This window comes from Ictalurus furcatus, unplaced genomic scaffold (assembly GCF_023375685.1).
Source record: "Ictalurus furcatus strain D&B unplaced genomic scaffold, Billie_1.0 scf6, whole genome shotgun sequence".
Lineage (NCBI taxonomy): Eukaryota > Metazoa > Chordata > Actinopteri > Siluriformes > Ictaluridae > Ictalurus > Ictalurus furcatus.
The window spans coordinates 532,951-558,982 of record NW_026521055.1 but is presented as its reverse complement, the minus strand read 5'-3'; the positions used below and the strand labels follow the sequence as shown (position 1 = coordinate 558,982).

General features: G+C 41.6%; 3 protein-coding genes across 12 annotated transcripts; 2 read left to right on the top strand and 1 right to left on the bottom strand.

Annotated features, from left to right (window-relative positions):
- LOC128604959 (E3 ubiquitin-protein ligase UBR2-like) lies at positions 1-17,684 on the top strand. 7 transcript variants are annotated; one of them, XM_053620067.1, is made up of 17 exons: positions 1-570; positions 5,145-5,313; positions 5,815-5,903; positions 7,508-7,671; positions 7,780-7,888; positions 8,011-8,061; positions 10,972-11,020; positions 11,113-11,252; positions 12,057-12,229; positions 12,640-12,845; positions 12,938-13,031; positions 13,950-14,099; positions 14,900-15,002; positions 15,090-15,159; positions 15,239-15,387; positions 15,547-16,053; positions 16,544-17,684. In XM_053620067.1, the coding sequence occupies exons 4-15, from the start codon at positions 7,514-7,516 to the stop codon at positions 15,259-15,261; spliced, it is 1,326 nt and encodes a 441-aa protein (XP_053476042.1). In that variant the 5' UTR covers positions 1-570; positions 5,145-5,313; positions 5,815-5,903; positions 7,508-7,513; the 3' UTR covers positions 15,262-15,387; positions 15,547-16,053; positions 16,544-17,684. The 7 variants fall into 7 exon arrangements, with proteins under 7 accessions (XP_053476042.1, XP_053476043.1, XP_053476044.1 ...); XM_053620068.1 differs by lacking the exons at positions 15,239-15,387; positions 15,547-16,053; positions 16,544-17,684 and having other exon boundaries at positions 13,950-14,041; XM_053620069.1 differs by lacking the exons at positions 15,090-15,159; positions 15,239-15,387; positions 15,547-16,053; positions 16,544-17,684 and having other exon boundaries at positions 13,950-14,041; positions 14,900-15,022.
- On the top strand, positions 16,577-25,667 carry LOC128604967 (E3 ubiquitin-protein ligase UBR2-like). Of its 2 annotated transcripts, XM_053620085.1 has the most exons (6): positions 16,577-16,632; positions 16,747-16,814; positions 16,983-17,118; positions 17,684-17,780; positions 17,962-18,089; positions 24,961-25,667. In XM_053620085.1, the coding sequence occupies exons 1-6, from the start codon at positions 16,581-16,583 to the stop codon at positions 24,990-24,992; spliced, it is 513 nt and encodes a 170-aa protein (XP_053476060.1). In that variant the 5' UTR covers positions 16,577-16,580; the 3' UTR covers positions 24,993-25,667. The 2 variants fall into 2 exon arrangements, with proteins under 2 accessions (XP_053476060.1, XP_053476059.1); XM_053620084.1 differs by lacking the exon at positions 24,961-25,667 and having other exon boundaries at positions 17,962-18,190.
- Positions 20,092-26,022, bottom strand: LOC128604963 (uncharacterized). Of its 3 annotated transcripts, none has more exons than XM_053620077.1 (2): positions 23,119-24,648; positions 20,092-20,108 (listed from the first exon to the last, which is right to left on the bottom strand). In XM_053620077.1, exon 1 carries the CDS (start codon positions 24,008-24,010, stop codon positions 23,159-23,161), a length of 852 nt encoding a protein of 283 aa, XP_053476052.1. In that variant the 5' UTR covers positions 24,011-24,648; the 3' UTR covers positions 20,092-20,108; positions 23,119-23,158. The 3 variants fall into 3 exon arrangements, with proteins under 3 accessions (XP_053476052.1, XP_053476053.1, XP_053476055.1); XM_053620078.1 differs by lacking the exon at positions 20,092-20,108 and adding an exon at positions 25,872-26,022 and having other exon boundaries at positions 20,956-23,979; XM_053620080.1 differs by lacking the exon at positions 20,092-20,108 and having other exon boundaries at positions 20,956-23,207; positions 23,310-24,648.
- Between the last annotated feature and the right edge of the window lie 10 nt (positions 26,023-26,032).

Sequence of the window (26,032 nt, the reverse complement as noted above, 5' to 3'; positions counted from 1 at the left end):
TCTTGAATCGTTTGAGTCGTTCTCACTCGGTCAGGGTTGCACGTGTGGGTTGCTTTTCCTGCACGTGTAATCAGCACGTGTTCACAGACCGTAAATCCCGACCCCATGGTAGACACTCGACAGAAATTTCATACTAAAGTAAGTATTTTATATTTTCTGGGTCTAAACAGAGCAGAAGTATTGCTAATGTGTTGTACAGATTCTATTGGACTGGTGAACTGTGTGGATTTGTATATTTAACCCAGTTTAATATGGCCTGCTTTGTTCAGTCAGAGACAAGTAAATCTGTTCTAATGTTCATTTATTTTCCATAGATAAAACAAATGTTTGCTTACACATGACTACGTACTTTATGCCTTCAGAATGGTGGAGATTTGTCTCTTGACTATTTTAAATTTGGTTCTCTTCAACAGGTTGTGTTTGAGTTGTGCAGGCTTGTGTCACCTGACTTAAAGAAGGCTTTCTTTGAAGGGCTTGATCAGCACCTCCCACGGCTCCTGCAGTTGTACAACACCGAGAGGCAGTGAAATACCCGAAATCCAACATGTGATGACCCGCATTGATCAAGAGGTAAGTCTAATGAACTTTAGTTTGTTCTGCTCCAGAAATGTGCCGATATCCAGCAGAACAGCACTGATAGTTGTGTAATAGACATGCACAGTAGAGCTGTCGTGATTAATAAATAATCTTATAAACTCATATACTTGATGAACGTAGACAAAACTCTATACATGTGAAATGTTTTGTTGAAGTTCAGATGAATCTCTGATGTACAGAATCTTCAACAGAGTTCTGCAGAAAGATTTTGAATGCCGGTCATTCACCAGAACAAATTTGCAGTTGAACAGTCTGTCTAAAAGAAAAAATCTAAACACACAATATAAAATTCCTGCAGTGTGAATAAAGCCTTTGTATTGCTTTTAGCAAACATGTCTAGTACTCTCGGTTCAATGTACACAATTTACCCCATTTAAATGCATTTTGGAAATTGTTCCACATGGCCTTAAAGTGTGAATATTCACTGTATGCCAAATAAGTAATCAAAGAATGGAATGGATTTTTTTTTCTTCTCTAATGGACCATTAATCACAATTATTATAACACACATCTTTATATTATATAAAGATGATGCATCAGGTACAAAGTATCAGAGCCCCCCCCCCCCCCTCACACACACTTTTTTTTCCCCCCCACAATGGTTGCATGACTTTTGCTACACCATTTCCACTGTGTGTGTTACAAATCACTTCGAGGTAAAGCACTGCTGCTGCGAAACCCTATTGGATCTGCTCCGTTTTTTAAATTATTAATAATATGATTCAATTTGCGCTCTCTCTCTCTCGGACTCTCTCTCTCTCTCTCTCTCTCTCTCTCTCTCTCTCACACACACTTCCCAGAGTAAAGAGTGCGAGACATCACAGCGAGAATGCAATTCCAAATCTGTAACGTGTAATTTTACGCTATCAGAAGGAGGGACACGTTCAATCTCAGTCTTTAATTAGATCTCTGGCAACGAAGGGGTGTGTGTGTGTAAAACAATAACATGCATGATGTATATTATGATCAGATCGTATACGTGATTATAAGCAGATTATACCTCTAATCTTATAAGGGGTTAAAAATGGAAACCGAGCTTCGGCACATCAGTAATAATAATAATAAGTGGTATGACGTGATCAGTGGATCGATGAGGCTCTCTCTGAGTCACTCAGCATTTCGTCTTCTCTCCACACCGTCATGTGTCTTTCCTTTTCTCCCGTCCGTGGCTCCGAGACGTGCTGACGTTCAGGTCTGGCAGGATGTTACATGATTGACACCTCCAGGGGAGTCAGGCTGATCGAGTACAAAGTGTTTATATGTGCTAAAGGAAAGAGATCTGGTGGAAAGTCAGAGTTATAGAGTTATAGTGCTGAGAAAAGTCTGTAAAGAAAAAACAAATGTGTTTTTATAAGGTTTTCATTTCTTTGATTCACCCTCGTATATAAATGCACTTGTTCTTACATGTTATCGTTCCTAAAGTAGCTGATAATCAAGGATGGGGTTGTGTGATGCGTTACCATGACCACCCGTTATTGTTATGCGTGTGTACATAATACGGGAACGCTTTAAGTGACCATTCCCATAATAGTTTATGGTTTCTGAGGCCCTCATTGTATCTGCATTATTATAACGTATTGCACTGGGGAGCTGTTTACCAAACAGTCAGTAAACCCTGCTGGAAGTGTCTTTTTTTATTTTATTTTTATTTTATTTTTTTTTTTTTTTGCCCCCTATCACTTTCTGTGCGAGGGTGGATTGAGTGTTTTCAGTCCCGTCTCGGGCTAAACCATCACAGCTCTATTAAAATTGTCATCAAGTCTGAACATTAGAACCCAGCTTCCTTTTTTTTCAAGAACACACTATATGGCCAAAAGTTTGTGGACACCTGACCGTCACACCCGTACAGTATACGCTTGTTGAACATCCCATATCATGTTTATGCTGCAATGAAGATTCAGTGAACTGCAGGCTGGTGACTGATTTCAGCACCAAGGACAGCACCAGCTGAGCCCTGAATCACTATGAGAGCCTGAGAGAAACAAGTCTCTCTCTCTCTCTATTTCTTTCTCTTTCTGACTGTCTGATTGTCTTTCCATCTCTCTCTTGATCGGTCTTTGTCTCACTCTCTGTGTATGTGTGTCTCACTGTCGTCTCTATCTTCGGTCTCTCACTTTCTGTCTGTCATTCTCTCTCACTTTCTTTCTGTCTGTCATTCTCTCTCACTTTCTATTCTCTCTCACTTTCTTTCTGTCTGACTGCCATTCTGTCTCTATTGATCTGTGCCCCCCCCCCCCCCCCCTCTCTCTCTCTCTCTCTCTCTCTCTCTGGGAGTGCGTGCGTGGGGAGGACAGAGCGCGGTTCTGAGACAAAATCTTTTCAAAATGTTTGGTAAACAGAGCAAATGATGTACTGCACACAATCATACACAAAGACCAATCATACTGTATATAAGACAGATCTATTACAGAGAATCTGCATCTAGTAAGGGACTTGTATGACCATGCGTATGACTACAAGATTGAAATCGGGTTTTTATCATTAGATCAGGAGAAAGCTTTTGACCGGGTCGAACATGTTTTTCTTTTTAACACCCTAAAGGCTTTTGGTTTTGGTGAAAATTTTATCTCAATGATAAGGCTATTATACTCTGAAGCTACATTTATGGTAAAAGTGGCCGGTAGCTTAAGTACTGCTGTGAAGGCTCAGAGGGGTATCAGGCAGGGCTGCCCCCTGTCGGGCCAACTTTACAGCATAATTATTTAACCCCTGCTATATAAGCTTAGGAAAGAATTAACAGGTCTACAAATCGACACTCTAAACTGTCAACAACCCACCAAATTATCTGCATATGCGGATGATATCACAGTTTTAATTAGAGGTGATGTTAAGGTGGTAAAATACGCTCTGGAGTGTTATGGAAAAGCTTCATCTGCAAAAGTCAACTGGCATAAGAGCGATGTGGTGTGGTCAAGCTGTTAAAAGTCCATCACTTCCTGGCATCATGGACTCTATCAAATATCAACAGATATTAAATGAAAACCTGACTGCCTCTGCCAGAAAGATTAAAATGGGCTGTGGTTGGATCTTCCAGCAGGACAACGATCCAAAACATACATCAAAATCAACACACAAACGGTTTACTGACCACAAAATCAACAAATGAATAAAACACCACAGAGTTGTTCTAGGAAAATATATTTACTGATGGGGTGGCATGTTCTTCAGCTCAACGTGGAGTTAACAGCACATCCCAAAGTGTTTTATTCTGCTTGCAACACAGCAGCTTGGCAGCACTAACAATTTGTTAAAAAAATAAATAAATAAAAATCAGCCATAACATTAAAACCACCTGACTAATGTGCAGGTCCTCCTTGTGCTGCTAAAACGGCTCTTACTCGTCGAGGCATGGACGCCACAAGACCTCTGAAGGTGTGCTGTGGTTTCTGGCACCAAGACCATAGTTCCTTTAAGTCCTGTAAGATGCAAGGTGGGCCTCCGTGGATCAGACTTGTTTGTCCAGAACATCCCACAGATGCTCAGTTGTATTGAGATCTGGGGAATTTGGTGGCAGTCAACTCCTTGAACTCTGTCATGTTCCTCAAACCATTCCTGAACCATTTTTTGTAGTGTGTCAGGGAACATTATTCCGCTGAAGGAGACCACTGCCATTAGGGAATTTTGTTGCCATGAAGAGGTGTACGTGGTCTGCAACAGTATTGGGGAGGTTGTACGTGTCAAAGTATATTAACATCCACACAAAAGCCAGGACCCAAGGTTTCCGAGCAGAACATTGCCCAGAACATCATACTGCCTCTGCCAGCTTTTGCTCCCCACTCGCATCAGTGAGCCTTGGGCGCCCTTGACCCTGTCACCAGTTCACCAGTTTTCCTTCCATGGGCCACTTTTGGTAGGTACAAGACCTGCCGTTTTGGCAATGCTCAGACCCAGTTATCTAGACGTCACAGTTTGGCCCTTATCGAAGTTGCTTAGATCCTTACACTTGCCCATTATTCCCCAACCGTTCGCTTGGTGCCTGATATACCCCACCCCTTCACTGGTGCTGTTGTAATGAGATAATCAAAGTTCTTCACCTGTCAGTGGTTTTACTGTTGTAGCTGATCGGTGAATAGTTGCATTTAATGTTGTAGAATGAAAACACATTCTTGTTCTCACTTGTGTTAGCATGTTGTAACAGCTGTTCTTCCCTCACCTATTGTGTGATGTTTTTATTTTTTTATTTATTTAAAAAAACAAAACTATTATTTTAATATAAAACAAAGCAAAAATGCTGCTTGTCATGTTACCGTTAGGGCCACAAAAATGTTCTCTGTGCTGATGTCTTGGCTGTATCTGAAAACTTGTAGCTTTACCCCTGACTTTTACTGTGTTGACACTGGAGATTCCTTTCAGAAATGCTCCATTAATGTCTCCTAACATAAACCCACTAGGACTAAGATGATTTATGCATTGTAGCACCAAACAAAGGTTTCAGTCACTTTTCTGTCTGTAAATTGTCCATCACTGTGTATGGGGCCATAGTCTTGTGTCCTTTATTCATCTCCGTAAATAGTCATCATATTAACCTGTTGACTGGTGTTTATCAGACAGGAGCCTGTGGTTTCCTACTCTGAACGCTGTTCGAGACATGTCGACTTCAGGAGGCCCCACTCCACCCTTCACCACCCTGTCAGTCACCCACCCAGCCAATCACATCACTCCTGTAGAGCTGCACCGACCAGAGAAACGCAACACCATGAACTAGGCCTACTGGAGGTATGTTTTTCCATCAAATAAAGGACATAACTACTGGGTTTTCCAAAAGTCTCCATACATAAGGACTATGTCTGCCAGTACCAGGTCGGTTGTGCCTTCGTCAGTGGACGTGCACTTCTCGGTTGGTCTGCAACACGTGCAGTCTTTTTGAATTTGTTAATAAGTTTGGAAACTGTGTTGTATGTTTGCTGTGTTCGCCATGTTTCCTGTTAGTCCATCGCAACCTTGCCACAGCTTCCTGATCCAGGCATGAGAATGATTTCAATACATTCTTCTCTTGTCAAAAGCGTTCTTAAAGGCTATCTGGGGGGAAAAAATGAAAGTATGAAAAAAAAAACATTTTTTTGGAAGACATTTAGCTAAAAAAGTGTTAATTTCCCCCTTGTATAATTCTGCTTTGTTGCATTGGACGTCTTTGTTTTGTTATATAAGGCGTTGGCTTTATACTCCGTTATAGGCAACTTTGCATAATAACATCATTAGTGCTTTTTTTCCCTACAGTGAAATGATCGAATGCTTTAATCAGATTGCTGAAGACTCAGAGTGCCGTGTGGTGGTGGTCTCGGGTGCAGGGAAAATCTTCACTCCAGGTACAGCAGTATGATATTTTTTTTTTCAGAATTGGAAATATGCTTTAATTTTTATGTGGGTTTGCAGTGCTTTTACTCTCATAGCTGTTCATTATTATAATAAGCAGTGGCTCCATGTGCTAAAACCACAACACTAAGTGAAGTTCATTTAATTTAACAAGCATCGTTATTCGTTCCTAGTGCAGAATGTATTACACTTCGAGTTTAGTAGTTAATAGTCTTTCTAATTAGGGATGTGCCAGGTATTCGAATACACATTTAACCTTTTGAGGTGCCATTAGTTAAGTCAAGTGGGTTTTTATTGTCATTCCTCTATATAGCTTGTATACACTGGAACAAAGTGACATTCCTTCCGGACCATGATGCAACACAGTTGTGTATTTGCACTTTATGTAGTCTTGCGTACTGTTCTGTGTGAGATGAATGCAACACAATAAAAACACAAAACAGCAAATACACAGGACAGTAGCTACACAGGACATGGACTGTAACTGTAAGCTACTGTGTAATGTAGCAGCACATGTACTGCAGCAATACTGGCAGCAGAAATAGTTCCCTAGTATAAAGTGACTGATGCAGCTATGTAAAGTCTTACTGGGTTAGTGCGGTGTGCAGTGGTATGAGTCTTACTGGGTGAGGTGTTTGACTAGCCCAGGTGAGCACTGTAATCTGACTGTCTCAGGGAAGAAACTGTTGCAGAGTCTGCTGCTGGTGGCACAGACGCTCCTGTACCTTCTGCCAGATGGCAGGAGGGTGAATAGTCTGTGAAAGGGGTCCTCCACAATACTGGTGGCTTTGCGGATGCACCGGTAGTTGAAGGAGGTGTGTGGTGGGTAGAGAGACCCGATGATCTTTCCAGCTGTCCTCACAATTCACTGTAGGGTCTTGCGGTTGGAGGCGGTGCAGTTCCCGTACTACACCGTGAGACAGCTGGTTTGTTTGTACCCTTTATTGGCATGAAGTCAATGAGAAAATCTGGTCAGGTCTAGCAGAACAGTTACCCCAGACATTGTGTAAGTTATAGGTGTTCATGTGCACTAGGGCTGCACGATTATGGCCAAAATGATAATCCCGATTATTTTGATTAATATTGAGATCTTGATTATTTATCACGATTATTAATTGATTTTAGTGACAACATTTTTTATTGCACTTTCACATTTAAGTTTTCTCATGCCACAATATAACACACAAGTAGGCATGAGAACTTGAGCTGGTCAATTATGACAGAATTTAGGAACATAGTGTGAGCCATGACACATTAATTTACCTTCTGATAAACTAAATCTAGTATTTTCAGTTTCAGGTGTGCAGTGGCTTTGGTATCATGTACGTGTTGGGAGAAACAGTCTTCTTAGATTCACTCAATTCTGAATGTTCACACTTCAACTGTTCTTTTCCCCCCAGTTGTATAGTGAGTATACAGCTTAATAGAATGATTAAAGATCTAGCAGCAAGGTCATTTTCCCTATTTGGGGAAAACATTTATTATTAAAGTAGGGTTGAACGAAGTGCACTTCATTTGACTACTTATTGGAATTGTAACAAAATGTTAACTTTATCACTATTAGAAGTACCGATTTGTGGTCTTATCCTCATTACAGGCACGGATGCTGATCACAGAGGAGAGCCTGATGACCACGATCGTCCGCACACTCCATGATCACCTGAGACATCCAGACCAGCAGGGACGATTTCAGTTTGAACTCTACAGTGCACAAAAGGTCTTTAAATTCCGCAGGGTCCAGAGTCTTATAGAAGACCTCAAGTACGGCTGGAGAAAAGCAGAATGTGTTACACTGTCTGTCAGAGAATATCATTATTAATGATAATTAATAGCTAATCATTCTCATTAAACTTTTTTTTTTAAACTCAGATATGTCCTGATTAGCCGTCCAACAGAGTGGACCGACAAGCTCAGGGAGAAGTTTCTGGAAGGACTTGATGCTTTCTTGGAGCTGCTCAAGTGCATGCAGTGTGTTTACGTGTGTTTGTATAAGCCATGTTAACTTGCAGTTATAGATGTAATGATCATGTGGGGTGCAATATAGCCATGTTCTTTAATATCAGTAGTATAATGTGTGTTGGGGATTTGTGATTTCTGCAGGGTATGGACCCACACACATTCTCAGTGATGCAAGAGTGGTGTGCCAGTGATGTGAGTACTAACACACTCACCAGTACTAGTATATTACAATATGTGCACACTCTACAGGAGTTCTGGTAGTGCGACCATAGCAGCAAATGCACATATTATTCCTGCACAAACTAAAACCAACAAGATCTGTCTGAAGATCACAGGACTTTTGTCTTTGTCATGTCTTTGAGGTGTATGGAAATGATTGGCTCTGAGTAGGGATTTCTTGAAGGTCAAAGTTCTACATGTGGTTGTAAATTTAAATCTATATATGGAAGCCTTCAAATAAGAAGGAAGTATTCGACGTGCAGGAAGTGGACAAAATAACTAACAGTACATGAAAAAGCATCTTGACACAAACAGCTATTGTGTATGGGTGAATCGTTGTGCCAGCTAACAGCATGCAGCCACTATAAAAATGGTCTGAAAATGATCCCTTAATGAGTTTTCAGAATTAACAGGCAACTGATAGAGCTCCAGTTCGGCTAAATAGTGGGTGTTGTAATTGCAGGTGCATCAGTCCCCAAAATTGGCTTGATGCGTTAGTCGGTGTTCCCGGTGTTACATGGTGTTCGGCCACACAGCGATTACATCACTTGCCCGCTGCGGCATTGCCCCTACTGTCATTTTGCTTTTTTCTAGTAATAAAAATCATTTAGTTCAGTTAGGACGCTGCAATTAAAAACTGAGCGCGTTTGCTCAATTCATCATGAGCCGAAGGGTCAGAGTCGCAGCACAGATCAGATTTCATTCATCACTTGACGAGATTGAGGCGAGCTCACTGATGACGGGATGGTGAAAGATTTAGGTTCAGGAGTTCTAGGGTTAATGTAAGTGAGACCTGAAAGGGAGCTGCAAATGGCCTCAGTGCTTTTGGTGTTCACAGTACAGTTGGACTCGAAAGTGGACCCAGTTCTGTTTCTGGAAATTTTAGTGTTGATGAGATCTCTGATCATTTGGTGTTCACACTAACTCTTTTCCCATAGTTTAATAGTGACTATGCCATTCAAGATGGTTGCTTTACACGATACAGTCATTTGGCTGAAATGCTATGATAATTGCTATTACCACAGTGGCTCTGTTAGCTTATGTCATGTTGCTAAACAAAATGCTGACATTATTGTAGGACCACATGATCCCAAAATAAAAAATTTGAGTTGTTGTTCTGTTAGGTAACAGAAAACTGTAGCTATACATGTACAGCAACTCTCAAGTTCTTTATCTACTGTATGAAGCAAACATGAAGCAGACCGAGACTACTTTGTTTTCACAATGCACAAATCAATCAAAACCACAGAAGGTGGCCTGAGTATGGTTCATTTGTGGGTCCTTTTAGGGGGGTCTGAGATCACTTGAATGTTCACATATATACACCTTATATAGGCCCGAGACCGCTTTGAGTGCTCAAATGAACTAGGTGTGTAAACGCCGTTAATGTTTCAAAATCAAGGAAGAGTATATCAAACATGGACAAAAGGGTTCAGCAAAGAGGAACAGTGGTCGCAAGTCAAAGCTACTGACGAAGCTATTGTCCGTAGCTATGGAGGAACATAGTAAAGCTATTAAATGAACATGTCCATGAACTAGGCTCAGCAAATCTGTGCATTATGAGCTTTGCAAAACCAGGGCTGCCATTCAGAAACCTTTTGCATCAAATGTCAATGCATGAAGAATCATAACCTGGTGTAAAGAACCCGAAACTTAGACTCATGAGAAATTGGAAATAATTGTTCAAGACCAGATGAAATGTATGCTACAAACACTTCATGATGATAATCCCATGGCACATGATTGTACTACCCTTGTATAAAACTGGTTTGGTGAACACTAACACAGTGGTCTCCTAAAGCACCAGGTTTAAACATCATTGACCCTTTTATGGGAGTATCTGGAATGCAGACTCAGTAGATGTCCGTCTCCTTTATCTCTTAACGAACGGAGGGGTTTTCCTGGTGAAGAATGAAGAACATCCCAACACAATGCACTCAGGACTTGCGTGACGGCATTCCAAGAATTTTTCAAGCTGTTCTGGAGTCAAAGGGCTGCATGTAATCCTTATTAGGTTCTTAAATATTGTACCGATTAATATCGTTACAAGTTTCTTTTTTTGTCGACACCCTGTATGTGTGCATGTATGTTGTAGCCTGAAGTGATTTCTGACAAGATTTCTAGGTCATATGTAAATATTTATTATATTTATTGCTGGCTGCCTCACCTACACTAACCTGAATTTCTGAGAGGATATAACGGCAATTTATAATAGCTGCCTTGAGCTAACAGAACAGGAGATCTGAATGCAGTCATAAAACTACTTTTCAGTGGCCAGGTACCTACTCCAACATCTGATGTGTGCATGACCTTGAGTTTATCAATCAAAGACGCACCCTGCAATTTGCCTTTTGCATAAGGACTGTCCATGCTGAGCCTGTTATGTGCTATATATTTGCAGGAGTGGGTGCTAATTGAAGCCTATAAGAAGTGCCTAACAGTTCTGACTCACTGCCACAGCGGTTTTACTGATGGAGAACAACCCATCACTCTTAGTATGTGTGGACACTCAGTGGACATCATCCGCTGCTGTGTCTCACAACAGAAAGTCTCCTGCTACGCAGTAACTAAAACTGTCTGCAACTCACGTGTTACTTCATTCTTTAGTTCCTTCTCTTAAGTGTAGAGCCTCTGTCAGATTGTGTGATTGATAAAGAAAAGCACATAAATGACAAAATACCAGTTTGAGTGCCTAGTGGTCTAATCAGGAAATGCTCTTTGGAAGCTCAATATATGCACTTATCCATTTGCATTTTGATTCGGCTGTTAGTGCTGAGGATGTCCTTAAGGTGATGTGCTGCTTTTGGCAGATGTAGTAATTCTCTTTAGTCACATGAGCACTAATGGTTTTTCTAAATTTTTATGTTGTTATGTTGGATACAGGCAGAGGAAGCTCAGCGAAAGCTTAAGAGACAGAATGGAGAGGACCCAGGTAAGCTATTTCTTCAGTGATTGTAGTCATATCTGAAAATGATTGGTCAGCTGAATGCAGATTGCTGAAGTGTGAGTGTCTGTGTGTCGTAGCCCTGCCTCCATTCTGCCCACTGTGTGCCAGCTTGGTAAACATTCTGCAGTGTGACGTGCTGCTTGGCATGCTGGGAGCTGTGCTGCAGTGGGCTATGGAGCCCAGTGGAGGACACTGGTCTGAGTCCATGCTGCAGAGGGTAAATGTTTGGATGTTTTGTTAAAATGACATGATAGTGTAGTAAATTCAACAAAATGAAGCCCCCGGCAACACTCCAAGCATCCTGGCTCTGTTAGAGACCTTGCAGTGCACGCCTCACTTGGAAGTGCACAAAGACATGATTCGCTGGATCCTTAAAGTGAAATTACATCTTGATTATGTTTGCAATTTGCCTCACTCTCTCTATGCGTGCACCTAATATGTCCACCAGGTGGCAGCTTAGCATGTTTTGCAATTCGCTCACTGAAGGTAGGCGCAACATACAAAAGATGAGCGTTTTTACCATGAAGTTTAAAGCAGTGCTGCATCAAGACCTGTTTGAAATCCAAGCAGTGCAACACTGCTCAGGGTGGCGTGGCCGGTAGGCAAAGCAGCACCTCTCACCACGGTGAAGCACAAATGCTTCACTGTCACAAAGCGGTTTTGCTGCTGATCATCTGTAGGTGGCCCTAGGGGTGTTTTGATGTGGCTTATTGTGCGTGTTACTTAAAAGCTGTATGTCAACATGAATATTTAAATGACATGTAAGGATTGCTTACTACACAAACTGAACTTCCATGCACTGTGATGTGTGCATTTTATTTTCCATATAGTGAAAACTGTCAGGACACCTGCACCAAGTGTACATGTACATATAAAGGCCATGGTGTAGGCCAAGGCTAATGATGTATTGTAGTATGTACTTTGAAGAGAAACAGGCAAATTAAATGTTAGTAATCTTATGTTAGTAAGCTTAAATCTACGTGTGTGTGTGTGTGTGTGTGTGTGTGTGTGTGTGTTGCAGACTGTGTGGGACAAAGACAAAGCGGAGAGAAAAAGGAAAGCTGAACTGTGCTGGAAAAAGACCATGGCTCAAACATTAGAGAGCCAGAGTCATTTTATCAATAAGTACATAGATCTGCTCACGCAGGATTCAGAGGATCTGGATGCCTCAGCCTCTACATCAGCAGAGCATAGGTACCTAAGCATGCTCGTAGTGACGCAGTGTTCTTAATAAGTCAACTTGTATTGTATTCTCGATATCCAGTCAGTACATTTATGTCAGTAAATGCATGCATCAACACTTCCTTGACTTTGCTGAGCAGTTGTCTGTTCTTTGTCCTAAAAGTTCTTGCATATAATGGTGGTCTTCACATAACATAAGTAAATTCCCATCCTTAAACTCTTTATCTTGCATATTCATTTAGAGCATTTTCTGTTGGGGTAAATGAGTAGAGAGGATCCTAGGCCATTTTTAGCAATTTCCTGGTGATTAAAAAAGATGAACCCATTTATTCAACATTGACTATTTTAACAAATTCAGAGGGACCTTAACATAAAATTAAGGTTATAGTGTACTTGTAACCATCCGTCTCTGCTTGGTACAGCCCCAGTTCATGTGACAGTGCTCTGGTGTGTGTGGGACCTCGTCGTTGGCGTGCCAGAGGAGGAGAGAGGAGGCAGAAGGAGATGTGTATCCTGTGTCACGAAGCGCAGGAGATCCTACCTGATGGCACCGCCATGGTGCTCGCTGCCTTTGTCCAACGCTCTACGGTCATGTCCAAGAACCGCAAAAGACCCCCTCACAATCCAGGTAAGGTTATGGTTTACAGTGTGCAAGTCAAGTAAGTGGATAGGTTTGAGTAGCCAGTGTGCTTATTTCTGGAGGATACATGTGTGTTGCAGAGAGCTATGATCCCCTCTTCATGCACCCTGACCTGTCCTTTGGTACCCATACCGGCAGCTGTGGCCACATCATGCACTCTCACTGCTGGCAGAGGTGAGGAGTTGGGCAAAATGTTACTTCTAGACAGCCTTCTACTTAATCCCAAATAAAAAGTTTTGCTGCTTTCAAATGTTTGTGGATATAGGCAATAGAATCAGCAGCTAACAGTAAATAGTTTGTCTAGAGAATAATTACCTTTATATGAGCAATTAGAATAAATTCGCTAATACTAATCAATCAGTCTGGATGTTTTGTGACTGAAAAGTCAAAAACCTAATCTGTGATGTACAGGAAAGTCTTCATGGATGTGTGGTGATCGATAAGATGTAGATCCAAATTGGATGTGTTTGGCTTAAATATGCCATCTGCAGATTTTTTTTTTTTTTTTTTTGACCCAATACAGTGAGCTGATCATCTGCACAAAGCATGAAACAAAGCTTGCTATGTGCACTTGACTATTTTTCACTGTCTTAGATCAAGCCAGTGTTACTTTCAAAGTCTGTAAACTTATTGCGCCTCATGGGGAAGCAAAGAACGTTAACCTGATCTGACCTTAGGAGTAAGTGCAGTGAGTATCAAAAGCTAAAGAAATCAGGTGATGGAACTTGTTACGCTTGGTAATCAGCAATGCTCGGTTGTTGAGGACGTCAGATTCTGGTGTGCGCTGTGCGCTTCCCAATCAAAAATACTTTTCATATGTTCCCGTTCTTCAATGGAGGGGAGCGCTGTCCAACAGTTTACACTCCTGAAGAATGTTACCTCGGATAGCTTTACAAGCAGTATATGTGTTCCCACGTCAATCCTACATCCATGTCAAGCTTAACAGCTCAGTGGATCAGTTTGCTTGTCACTGCTTAATAGATCTGACCAGTTCGGTCATGTCTGTGATTGCATGGTACATATAAAGCTTATGGAAATTTGACAGGTTGTCAAATAATGGTCTCTTAATCTTCGAGTTATTTTCTCTTACAGATACTTTGAGACACTCCAGAGTCAGGATGCGCAGTGGCTGCATGAGCAAACCAGTTACGATGTAGAGAATGGGGAGTACTTGTGTCCACTCTGTAAGTGTCGCAGTAACACAGTCATTCCTCTCCTGCCCCTCACTGAGACCACCTGCAGGTACTCGCATACAAACTTGTGCTTGTGATTATTCTAAGTGGAGTTGCTCTGAATCCGGACCGCTTAATATTTTAACCATTGCATTGGCGAATTAGTTGTAGTGGCTCTGTAACCAATGCAAACTTGCCTATGAAATGCCATGGAAGGGTACAGAATGACACTGTAACAGTGCATACCCCATTCCATTATTCCTCTTATTTATTTATATATTTTATAGCAAGGTTATTGATCTCGGGCGCACGGTGCCTTAGTGGTTAGCACGTTCGCCTCACACCGCCAGGGGCCGGGTTTGATTCCCGCGGCTCTGTGTGTGCGGAGTTTGCATGTTCTCCCCGTGCTGCGGGGGTTTCCTCCGGGTACCCCGGTTTACCCGGTGCCCTGGTACCTCCCCCAGTCCAAAGGCATGCATGGTAGGCTGATTGGCGTGTCTAAAGTGTCCGTAGTGTATGAATGGGTGTGTGAATATGTGTGTGATTGTGTGCCCTGCGATGGACTGGCACCCTGTCCAGGGTGTACCCCGCCTTGTGCTTGATGCTCCCTGGGATAGGCTCCAGGTTCCCCATGACCCTGAAAAGGAGTAAGCGGTTGAAGATGGATGGATGGATGGGAATTGATATCTGTAGCTGAATTGCCATGTTGAGATCAGAGTATAGAATTTCTGCTTATGTAAGATGGCTAATCCACTGCTGTTGCATGATATTTAGTCACACTGACTCAGTTTATTACAGTAAATTTGCCAGTTGTCCCATTGAGTTTGACATTTTCTCTGGTTAAATAGTAAAATGCATGCATGTTTGTAGTTACAGCAATAGTGAGCAGCCAGGTCTGGCTCATTGGCTGAATACAACGTATACAAGCAGATCAGAGCCTTGCACTCTGCTCATAAGAGAGCCAAGCCAACAAGTGAGTCTCATCATATATAGTGCGTGTGCTCCTTATTTGTGTGTGTATGCGTGCACATGCAGTCATATTGTGGTGTTTGTCTTTTAGATGCTGGTGAGACAGAGACTGTGGAGGACTCTCCTCCTCCTGAGAGTTTCAGGCTGGACCACACAACAGTGTAAGCATACCCACTGTTTCCTTTCACAACTGCATATCTGAGCGTGTCTTTAACACTGATCTGTGATGTGTTTTGATAGCAACCCTTATTCAAGCTCCATAAGGGAGATGTTGATGACATTTGGGACCGCCACTTATAAAGTTGGCCTTAAGGTGCACCCTAATGAGCAGGACCCCCGTGTGCCTATCATGTGCTGGGGCAGCTGTTCTTACACCACCCAGTCTATAGGTCAGTCTGCACCCATTTCTTACAGACTAAGAATTCATGTATAAGATTTACAGTATTCACTGACCTGTGTTAAGGGGTAGTTAGCAAAAATGTTGTTCTTTTTGGTAAAGAACATTATGATACGCATTTGTTGTTTTTCTGTGCTTGTATTTTGTACAGAGAGATTATTGGTAGATGAGGAGAAGCCTCTGTTTGGAAGTTTACCCTGTAGACAGGTATGACAACCCAACTTATTGTCATATCTCAGCCCAGCCAGGACTCGGTTTCCCGAGAAGCAACACCCACTTCTAACATGGCCGCTGAGGACTACACTTCCCACACACGCATGCGCTCACCTCCCCGGAGTTCTGATCTCACACACCTGCAGCCAATCACCTTGTCCACTCACCACGGCTTATTAAGAGACTTTGGCTACAGAGACACTTTGTGAAGTAAACGTTCAGCAGACTAGATTCTCTGTCGTTCTCCAAGCGTTACCTACTGTCTTTATTCCATAAGTGACTTTGGCCTTTGCTTACGTCCCCGACCACGATTTCTGTCTTGCCCCGTTTGTTTTGTTTGTATGATCGCCTGACCCTCGCTTGCTTCTTGACTACGGACTGTGCTCACCCCTCTGGATTATTCTGCCTGAACCTGCCGCCCGCTTCTGCTTCTGTATTCCCCACGGTACGTGACACTTATCAAGCCAGAATGAATTCTTCTTTCGAGGGATGTGTGACGATGTAATAAATTCTGTATCAGAGGTATTGTTAGTGCTGTTAAAATACTCGACGAAGCACTGTTTGCTTGCAGGATGTAGTAGTTAATTGTACACTAGGATAAATTCTTCCGATGATTTGATTTGCTTTTCACTTGTAATTCTAAATATAAAAGCATATATATAACTGTGTATATATAAATAAAAATAGACTGCATCTGTCAAATCATTACTCAAGCTTCTGAGCATCATTCACACTCTAAAGATATCTAGAAGATTGCTCAATTATGTTCGGGGTTCATTTTGGTAGCATTACTAAATATTCTGAATCACAAATATCTGCAGGTATTATGCTATCCTCCCTCAGTTCTAATTCCTTCTATATCCTGTCATATTTATCCATATTTTGTATCCTAAATAATAAAAAATAGAAGTGTCATGAAACGTGCCCTTGTTTAGGAGACTATTTGAGTTCCCTGGCTCAGGTTGGCTCTGCATGCTGAGTCTCCTCTCACTCCTCTGTGCAAAATCACTTCATGCGACTGTTGGTAGGTATATTTATTTCATTATTTATTTTTCTCTCACTTGTAGTTTTTTTTAGTTCTTTAACTCTGTGTGTGTGTGTGTGTGTGTGTGCATGTGCGCGCGCGCGCTCCGTGCAGCACTTGTTCTTGCTCCCCAGGTGGAAAGTTCCCCCTGCATTCTGGATGTGGACATGTTCCACTCAGTGGTGAGCTGAAAAGCTTGTTAAATGATACTTTAGGCACTATTAAATGTATATTAGCATCAGATTAGAGTAACATTGTTGTCCAGAATCTAAACCTGTCTATCTAACAGGTAATTGTCTGTGGTTTCTTTGGCAGTAGTCTCTGAATCATGTTTTGTGTTTGTATGTCAGGGGAGTCTGGTGCTGTCCTATTCAGCATTGCACTGCTTAGACTCCTCAGGGCTTAGTGCGGATACTGCACACCTGCATCTCTTCCACTTGGTCATTGTTGCTCACCTGGTCCAGATCCCCCTCACCTCTGTGCCAGGTTAGAGCATATTCTACTTAGAGCATGTACAACTTAACAATAGATGGTGATCTGTGTTATGCTGTCATTTGTGTGTTTATTAACCCTCGTTCTTACAAATGAGTAATAACGTGTTTGCTGTCAAAGTAATTCACTGCAGCCAACAGCGTTAGATTTGTGTAGGGTTTTATTTTTTTTTGGGGGGGGGTTGAACACAATTTTTAAAAAGTGCTTAAATTTAATCCTAAAGAAATGTTTCTATACATGCTGCAGTCCACGTGTTTATTTACTATTTGTTTTTTTTTATACTGTTTCAGTATTTAGTAGACTGTTCTGTGAACAGCAATGGTTTTGCGTCTGAGTTGTTAATTTTGTTTTGAGTTTTGCCAAAACTTGCTGCTTATTAGAGATGCCGAGCATCCAACCAGGAACATGATTTTGGTTCAAAAATATTCATTAATGGTGTCCAAAAAGTTGCCCCAAACCTGTAGATCATTAGCTTATTATTATTATTATTATTATTATTATTATTATTATTAACACATTAATTGGACTGCCCTCGTTAACATTGGTGGTGTGTCCACAGAGCAGCTGACCATGGAGCAGGAGCGTGAAGGAGAGGAGTGGGAGCAGGAAGAGAGTGTCTGTCTTCTCTATAACACATTAAGGACTCATGTAGGCTGGTGAGACAGCAAAATTATTATTATTCATAATGGTAGTAATCAATCCCATGAGCTCTTTCACACCCATTCATCAAAAACTCCTTTGTGAGTCTGGGAAACTTATTGTTTTGACTTCAGTCACAGAGCTTTCATTTACAGTGCTGTAGAAATGATCTTAACACGTGCATGTGTGTGTTAATAGCCTGCGTGAGACTAGCTCGGGTTGGCATCTCTGGCGTTGTGTAAAGGCAGGCATCCTGCCCTTCCTCAGAGGAGCCGCACTGTTCTTCCGCCATCTCAATGGAGTTCCCATTCCGCCTGAGCTCAACGGTAAGTGCTTCATTTTCCCCACCCTTCCCTCCCCATCACAAACTCACTTAGCTACATTTGACCCATGGGTTCCACCACATGTTATCTGATTGAAAGTTGACCTGACCGTACACCCCTACAACTGACGTTAATTTAAATGAAGAGATTTACCATTTAATTTGTGAGGTGATTTATCAGATTGGCCACAAAGCTGAGCTGTCTCATCTAACCTGTTAAATGATTGAAACACAGTTCTGCCAAAACATGGAAACCTTGATCACTTGAACTTCACATGTACAGTGCATCCGGAAAGTAGTGACACCGCTTCACGTTTTCCACATTTTGTTGTTACAGCCTTATTCCAAAATGGATTAAATTCATTATTTTCCTCAAAATTCTATACAATACCCCATAAAGACAACGTGAAAAGTTTGTTTGAAATTAGGGCTGCACCATTATGGCCAAAATGATAATCCCGATTATTTTGATCAATATTGAGATCTCGATTATTTATCACGATTATTAATTGATTTTAGTGACTGCATATTTTTTATTGCACTTTCACATTTAAGTTTTCTCATGCCACAATATAACACACAAGTAGGCATGAGAAAACTTGAGCTGGTCAATTATGACAGAATTTAGGAACATAGTGTGAGCCATGACACATTAATTTACCTTCTGATAAACTAAATCTAATATTTTCAGTTCATTTTACAGACTGTATGCACAAAACAACCGTTAACCTGTTTACCTTGTAAACAAATACAATAAACCTCAATGTTCAGTGTTTGAAGTCTGCTCCTCTTAAATATATTTAAAGCTGCACTATTAGACATTTCCACTGTCATGGTTCTGGGCTGGAGTCAGTTCTGAACCGCTCTGTGTGTATTGTGTAGATATCTGAATAATCTCATATAGGATGTGATTGGGTGAGTTCATTTACCCGTCAGATGCAAAGCGCTTTAGTTTTATGGCGTTCATTACTGACGCTCCGATCAGGATTTTTACTGATGATACGATCCAGATACCTGTCACGAGTTCCCCTTTAAGCAGCGTGCTGTGGAGCATGTGAGCACGCGAGCACCTGCTTTTCCCTTGTGGACAATCGTGACATGCATTTGTTTGTTTGTCATGTCTCCTCCCTGTTCTGTCATTGGCTGTAGTTTCACATGTGTCTGAATTGCCCTCAGCCGTCAGCCATTACAATGCTGATTATCTCCGCATATATACTGCGTGCCTCCCAGCACACGGCGCGGAATATTGAATGAGTTATAGTAGATTAGTTTAGAGTCCTTACAATAGATACCCACAGTCGGTCCATAGTTTCATGTTTAGGTTCGTTTGTTAAGTTCACGCTGGTTTCTCCACTACCAGTCCCTCGCTGTTGTTTGGTATATCGACCCTGTATCCCGTGACCACGACTTTGATTCCTGCCTTGCCTCGTTTATGCCTGTTTGCCGATTGTCTGAACCTTGCATGTTACTGGATTACGTTTTTGGATCACGTTCTGGATTTACCTGCCTGTGTGTCTCTCAATAAAACTGTTCACACTGCGCTTGTATCCTACCTTGTCTTCGTTACGTCACGATACGTGACTATACCAATCTTTTTTTTATTTCAATTCAATTTTATTTGTATAGCGCTTTTTACAATAGACATTGTCTCAAAGCAGCTTTACAGAAATATCAACATGGTATACAGATATTAAAGGTGCGACTTTATCCCAACTGAGCAAGCCCCTGAGTGGCGACGGTGGCGAGGAAAAACTCCCTAAGATGTTTTAAGAGGAAGAAACCTTGAGAGGAACCCGACTCAGAAGGGAACCCATCCTCATCTGGGTAACAACAGATAGTGTGAAAAAGTTCATTATGGATTCATATGAAGTCTGTATGGCCTTAGGAGCAGCCGTAGTCCCAGCAGTCTGGAATTAAAGAAGATTTGAGCTCCATCCAGAGGCAGAAAGAATCTGGATCTCTAGTATCTCCATAAATTCGTGTGGGGCTCGGCGAAAGGAGAGAGGGAGAAAAAAGATTATGACTGCGAAGTAGTAGAACAGAATCTATTCAGGGTAGGCTTGAGTAAACAAATACGTTTTAAGCCTGGACTTAAACACTGAGACTGTGTCTGAATCCCGAACACTAATAGGAAGACTGTTCCATAACTGTGGGGCTCTATAAGAGAAAGCTCTTCCCCCTGCTGTAGCCTTCACTATTCGAGGTACCGTCAAATAGCCTGCATCTTTTGATCTAAGTAGGCGTGGCGGATCATATAAAACCAAAAGGTCGCTTAGATATTGTGGCGCGAGACCATTTAGTGCTTTATAGGTTAATAAAAGTATTTTATAGTTAATGCGAGATTTTACTGGGAGCCAATGCAGTATTGATAATATCGGTGTGATATGGTCGTATCTTCTAGTTCTAGTTAGGACTCTAGCAGCTACATTCTGGACTAACTGGAGCTTATTTATATTCCTACTGGAACATCCAGACAGTAAGGCATTACAGTAATCTAATCTAGAGGTGACAAATGCATGAACTAGTATTTCCGCATCATGTAGTGACAATATGTTTCTTATCTCAGAAATATTTCTGAGATGAAAGAAGGCTATCCTGGTAATATTATCTACATGAGCATCAAATGATAGGCTGGAGTCAATAATCACTCCAAGGTCTTTAACTGCTGTACATGATGAAACAGAAAGACCATCCGGAGTAACCATGTGACCAGAAAGATTACTTCTAGCTACACGTGGGCCTAATAAAAGTATTTCTGTTTTATCAGAATTAAGTAAAAGGAAGTTACTTAACATCCAACGTCTAATGTCCTTTACACAATCCTGAACTTTACTAAGCTTCTGTCTGTCCTCTGGCTTCGCTGAAACATACAACTGTGTATCATCAGCATAACAGTGAAAGCTAATTCCATGTTTACGAATAATTTGTCCTAAGGGTAGCATATATAAAGTAAAGAGCAGTGGGCCTAAAACAGAACCCTGAGGAACTCCAAAAGTAACTTCAGTACGCATGGAGAAATCACCATTTACATCTACGAACTGATAACGATCGGTCAGATAAGACCTGAGCCAGGAGAGGACTGTTCCCTTAATACCAACAACATTTTCTAATCTATCAAGGAGAATAGTGTGATCTATAGTATCAAAAGCTGCACTAAGGTCGAGTAACACAAGCAGAGAGACACAACCCTGATCAGAGGCCAGTAGTAGGTCGTTTACTACTTTAACTAACGCTGTCTCTGTGCTATGATGAGGTCTAAATCCTGACTGATACATTTCATGAATGTTGTTCCTATCTAAGTACGAGCATAGCTGCTGTGTACAACCTTTTCTAAAATCTTAGAGATGAAGGGGAGATTTGATATCGGTCTATAGCTGGACAGTTGAGAGGGGTCAAGGTCAGGTTTTTTAGGTACATAGCCACTGCTTAGGGAAGAATTGATTATATTTAAAAGTGGTTCAATTACTCCTGGACAAATCTGTTTAAACAAACATGTAGGTACGGGATCTAGTATGCAAGTTGATGAATTGGCTGAAGAGATTAATGTAGCTAGTTCGGTCTCTCTAAGCGGAGCAAAATACTCTAAACATTGATCTGATATTGCTACATTGTCATGTAATGGGTTTGTTACAGTACTGTCCGGTTTTAATTTAATGGCCTGTATTTCACGTCTAATATTTTCAGCCTTATCAATGAAAAATGTCATGAAATCTTCACTGCTATGTAATGATTGAGTGTTTCTCTCTGTAGTGGTTTCATTCCTAGTTAATTTTGCTACTGTGTTGAAAAGGAATCTAGAATTGTTTTTGTTGTCTCCTATTAAGGTGGAGAAATAGATTTTTCTAGCATCGCCAAGAGATTTCCTATATTTCAGTAGGCTCTCCTTCCACGCTGTTTGAAATATCACCAGTTTGGTTTGACGCCGTTTACGTTCTAATTGTCGAGTTGTCTGTTTTAAGGTTCGCGTTTGATCGTTATACCAGGGTGCTAATTTTTTCTCACTAATTATTTTTCTTTTGAGTGGAGCCACTCTATCTAGCGTGCAGCGGAGTGTTGACTCTAAGCTTTCAGTTGCCTGATCGAGTTCTATGTGATCTGACGGTGATCCAAATCTAACTGATGTTTCTGCGAGGTTATTGATGAAGCTCGGTGCAGTAGCTGATGTGAAAGTACGTTTTACGCGGTAGCGAGGCGGAAATATGATCCATACGTATTATGAACGACATAAGAATGATCGGAGACAACTTCAGACTGTGGAAGTGTTACAATATTTCCTATACATTGTCCGTATGTTAGTATGAGGTCAAGAGTGTGACCACCATTATGAGTAGGTCCGATTACGTTCTGATTGACCTCTACTGAATCTAAGATGGACACAACCGCTGTTCTCAGAGGGTCTTCTGGGTTATCAAAGTGAATATTAAAGTCTCCGACGATTAATGCTTTATCTACAGACACAACCAGGTTTGAGACAAAGTCTGCAGATTCACTAAGAAATTCAGTATATGGCCCTGGGGGCCTGTAAATAAGAGAGGAATTTACTTATGTAGCCACAAAAAATAACTTTATACTGGTATAAAGAATTTCAGAAGAATTAAATTTATGCTTAGGTTTTTTCTATGGATGAGACCAACACCTCCTCCTCTACCAGTTGAACGAGGCTGATGTACATAACTGTATCCAGGAGGACTGGCTTCATTTAATGCTATGTACTCGTTTGGTTTAATCCAAGTTTCTGTTAAACACATTAAATTACATTCCTGATCAGTAATGATGTCGTTAACAATAAGAGCCTTAGACGCAAGAGATCTAATGTTTAATAGTCCTAGCTTCAGATTAAAGGTGCTGGATGTGCATTCAGTATGATCTAATTTTAGGTTAATTAGGTTACGAAGACAGACTTTCCGAGATTGTCTATATATTTGTATAGCTCGGGGAACAGACACAGTCTCTATAGTATGTATTACCGGGCCCGGATTATTAATTGAACATTGATTATACTGAATGTCGTTATTGTCAGAAGATGTACTTACGGTAGACAGTCACTTGGAGTGTAGCGCCTTGGAGATGTTGTCAGACAGCAGTTCCGCTCCGAGGCTGCAGGCCATCAGGATGAAACAACCTAGGACGCTCCCAGAACAGATTCCAGTTATTGACAAACACCAAATTCTGCTCATTACACCAAGAGACTAACCAATCATTTAAAGCTAGAAGTCTACTGAACTTTTCTGCTCCACGTCTGTATGTGGGAAGAGGTCCAGAGACGATGATCTTCGCGGCGGGTGATCTGCCTCGTACCGTCTCGATCAGGCTGGACAAGTGCCTCTTCAGAACCTCCGTCTGCCGCAGCCTGGTGTCGTTCGTCCCAGCGTGCAGCACAACAGCTCCAATGCGCTCGTCCTTCTTCAGGATCCCGGATACCTGCGCAGCGACATCAAGGACACGAGCACCAGAAAAACAGTGTGTGTGCACCTTACCTTTAGATGAGGCTACACGGACGTTCCGCACAATGGAGTCCCCGACGATCACAGCGTTAGGTCTGGTCGGAATCTCGAACACCGGAGGTGGCGAGCTCCTCACCTGGGGTCCAGCCCGCGCCTTCCGCCGCTGGTTCACCCAAGGCCCGAGGTGTGTTGGCGCCGGCGTGACGGAGCCCACGGCTGGGAAGGTCCTAGGTGCACGGTCCCTGCACAGAGAAACACACGGCGTAGAGGGCCTGGGAGTGGAAATAGCACGCTGTGTGCTTACCTTGGATATGTGGGCAGAGGCACAAGATGTTTCCAGCACAGTTTGTCGCTCCAGCAGCTGGGCCTGCTTCTCGCGTAGGCCGCGGATCTGCTTCTCCAAATCCTCCAGTTCCAGCCGCACCATGTGAAGCTCGAGCGAGTCCTCACCTGCACTCAAAACCGGAGCGACAGCAGACATATGTTTTTTAAACAAAACAGCAGTAAATGAGAAATAAGGAACGTAAACAAGGCTAGCGGTAGGTGATGCTAGCGGGCTATGGGCTACAAGCTAGTCACGGATATTTGTAAAAACAGATCAAATTTAGCGACAGCGCAACGTTACGATTGTTTTATCTAAAGTAGTGTCAGTTATATTTGTATAACGTAAGGTAAATAATTTTAAAGTATAGAGATTAGAAGAAATTCATGTAATAGCGTTAGCTCGAAGGGCGCTGCTTCCTGCTTCAGGAAAGGCCGTACAACTCAACATTTTAACACCTTCATACAAAAACATGACAAATTGACTGTTTATTCAGTGCTTCCATATATTAGCAAGGTGAAAGGCAGGTCTGTGAGAAATGAATAATACGGACATAACTATCACGCTTCAGTGTGATGACAGAGCGGACATAAAATGGAAAGTATCTAATAAAATACAAAAATAGATGGATGATTCACTTTGGGGGGAAAAAACAAACAAAAACCTTCAAGTAGCTAAAAACTGTATTGAAATGTTAAAAGATGAAAGGGAGTTGGCACAGAGGAGCAAATGAGGCCACAGGGAAAGATGAACATGACGTGTAAGGACAAATATATTAATACTTCTCTTTTTTACATATTTACAGGTCAAATACTAGATCGTAAATACTATGAATTCATGCTGCAGACATGCTGACCATCATTCCAAGATCCATTTTTAAGTATTAAGGATTTATAAAATGTGACACTAGGTTACTTCTCTATAGTTAAAAAAAATTGCAAACAAGAATGTGTGTGTGTGTGTGTGTGTGTGTGTGTGTGTGCCCGCTTCATACTCATCCACTCCCTACTTGTGCCTGAGAGTGTATTCATTGAGTAAAGACAGCGTGTGCTCTTAAATGTGTGTGTGTGTGTGTGTGTGCGCGCGTGTGTGTGTGCGTGTGTATTTAGACGGCAGTGTGAAGTGGTGTGCCACTATGTGAGGAGGGAGAAGTATGCTCTGAGGATGAGGAGATGGAGCAGGGTGACGTGGCCTCTCTCTGGAGCTCCTCCACGTTCTTCACGCAAAAACAATAACTCTCTCAAATTCTGATGGAGCGGCATCTACATAAGAATCAACAAAGCACACAAACATCAGTTCCGTTTTGGGACACCGATTTTCTAAATCATTCCATTCGCTTTCTATTTATTTATGTATCATTATTAAAAGATCAATCATCAAGCCGGTGTAACCTTAATCTTTATCGCTAGCTGCTCCTGAAGTGTTTTGGAAATCGTTTCAGCCACGTCATGTTCACTCACCGTCCACTTTATTAGGAACACCTGTACATTCATGTAGTTTTCTAACCAGCCAATCATGAAATATACAGGAATATAGAGGAATCACAAGAAAACTCCATTTCAACACATTTAAAAAAATAAATCTCACAATGTTGGATTTGAGTTTGTAATGCAGTGAGCACAACCAAGGAGTGCATTTTAAAAAGAAAACTACAATGTTGTTGAAGACTGAATCCTGTACCTACAAACTAGAACTGACAATGGAACCACTGAAGAGTCAACAGTGTCAGAGATCCTCGTGTGTCCAGTTCCACTGTGTACGGCACTTTTTATGCTTACCGACCCATTACTCCAGCTTTTGTGTTTTTTTAGCTTTGTGCTGATAGAAATGGTTTTGTTTTTTTAAAGCAAACTTGGTGTTAAAACCCAGAAACATCTAGTAATAAAAAGTGACATTCATCATGTGTCTGAAGTGACACTGTTCAGTTATACAAGTAACTAGGTATTTTGGTATATATTGGAAGCACTATTTTTGAGCATTTCCCCATAATTTCATAGAGTGTGGTTTGTAGTATAAGCACCTGTGGTCTCATGCGTGGGTTCCAGCGCACATAATAACCCACCCAGAGCTCCAGATGTGTGAGACTGGCCAGTGGATACAGCACCTGGTTTTTACAGTCCACATAGAACGGGTTAGTGAAGTCCTCCGGCTGACTGTTAATGTAGGACCACAGTGACCGTT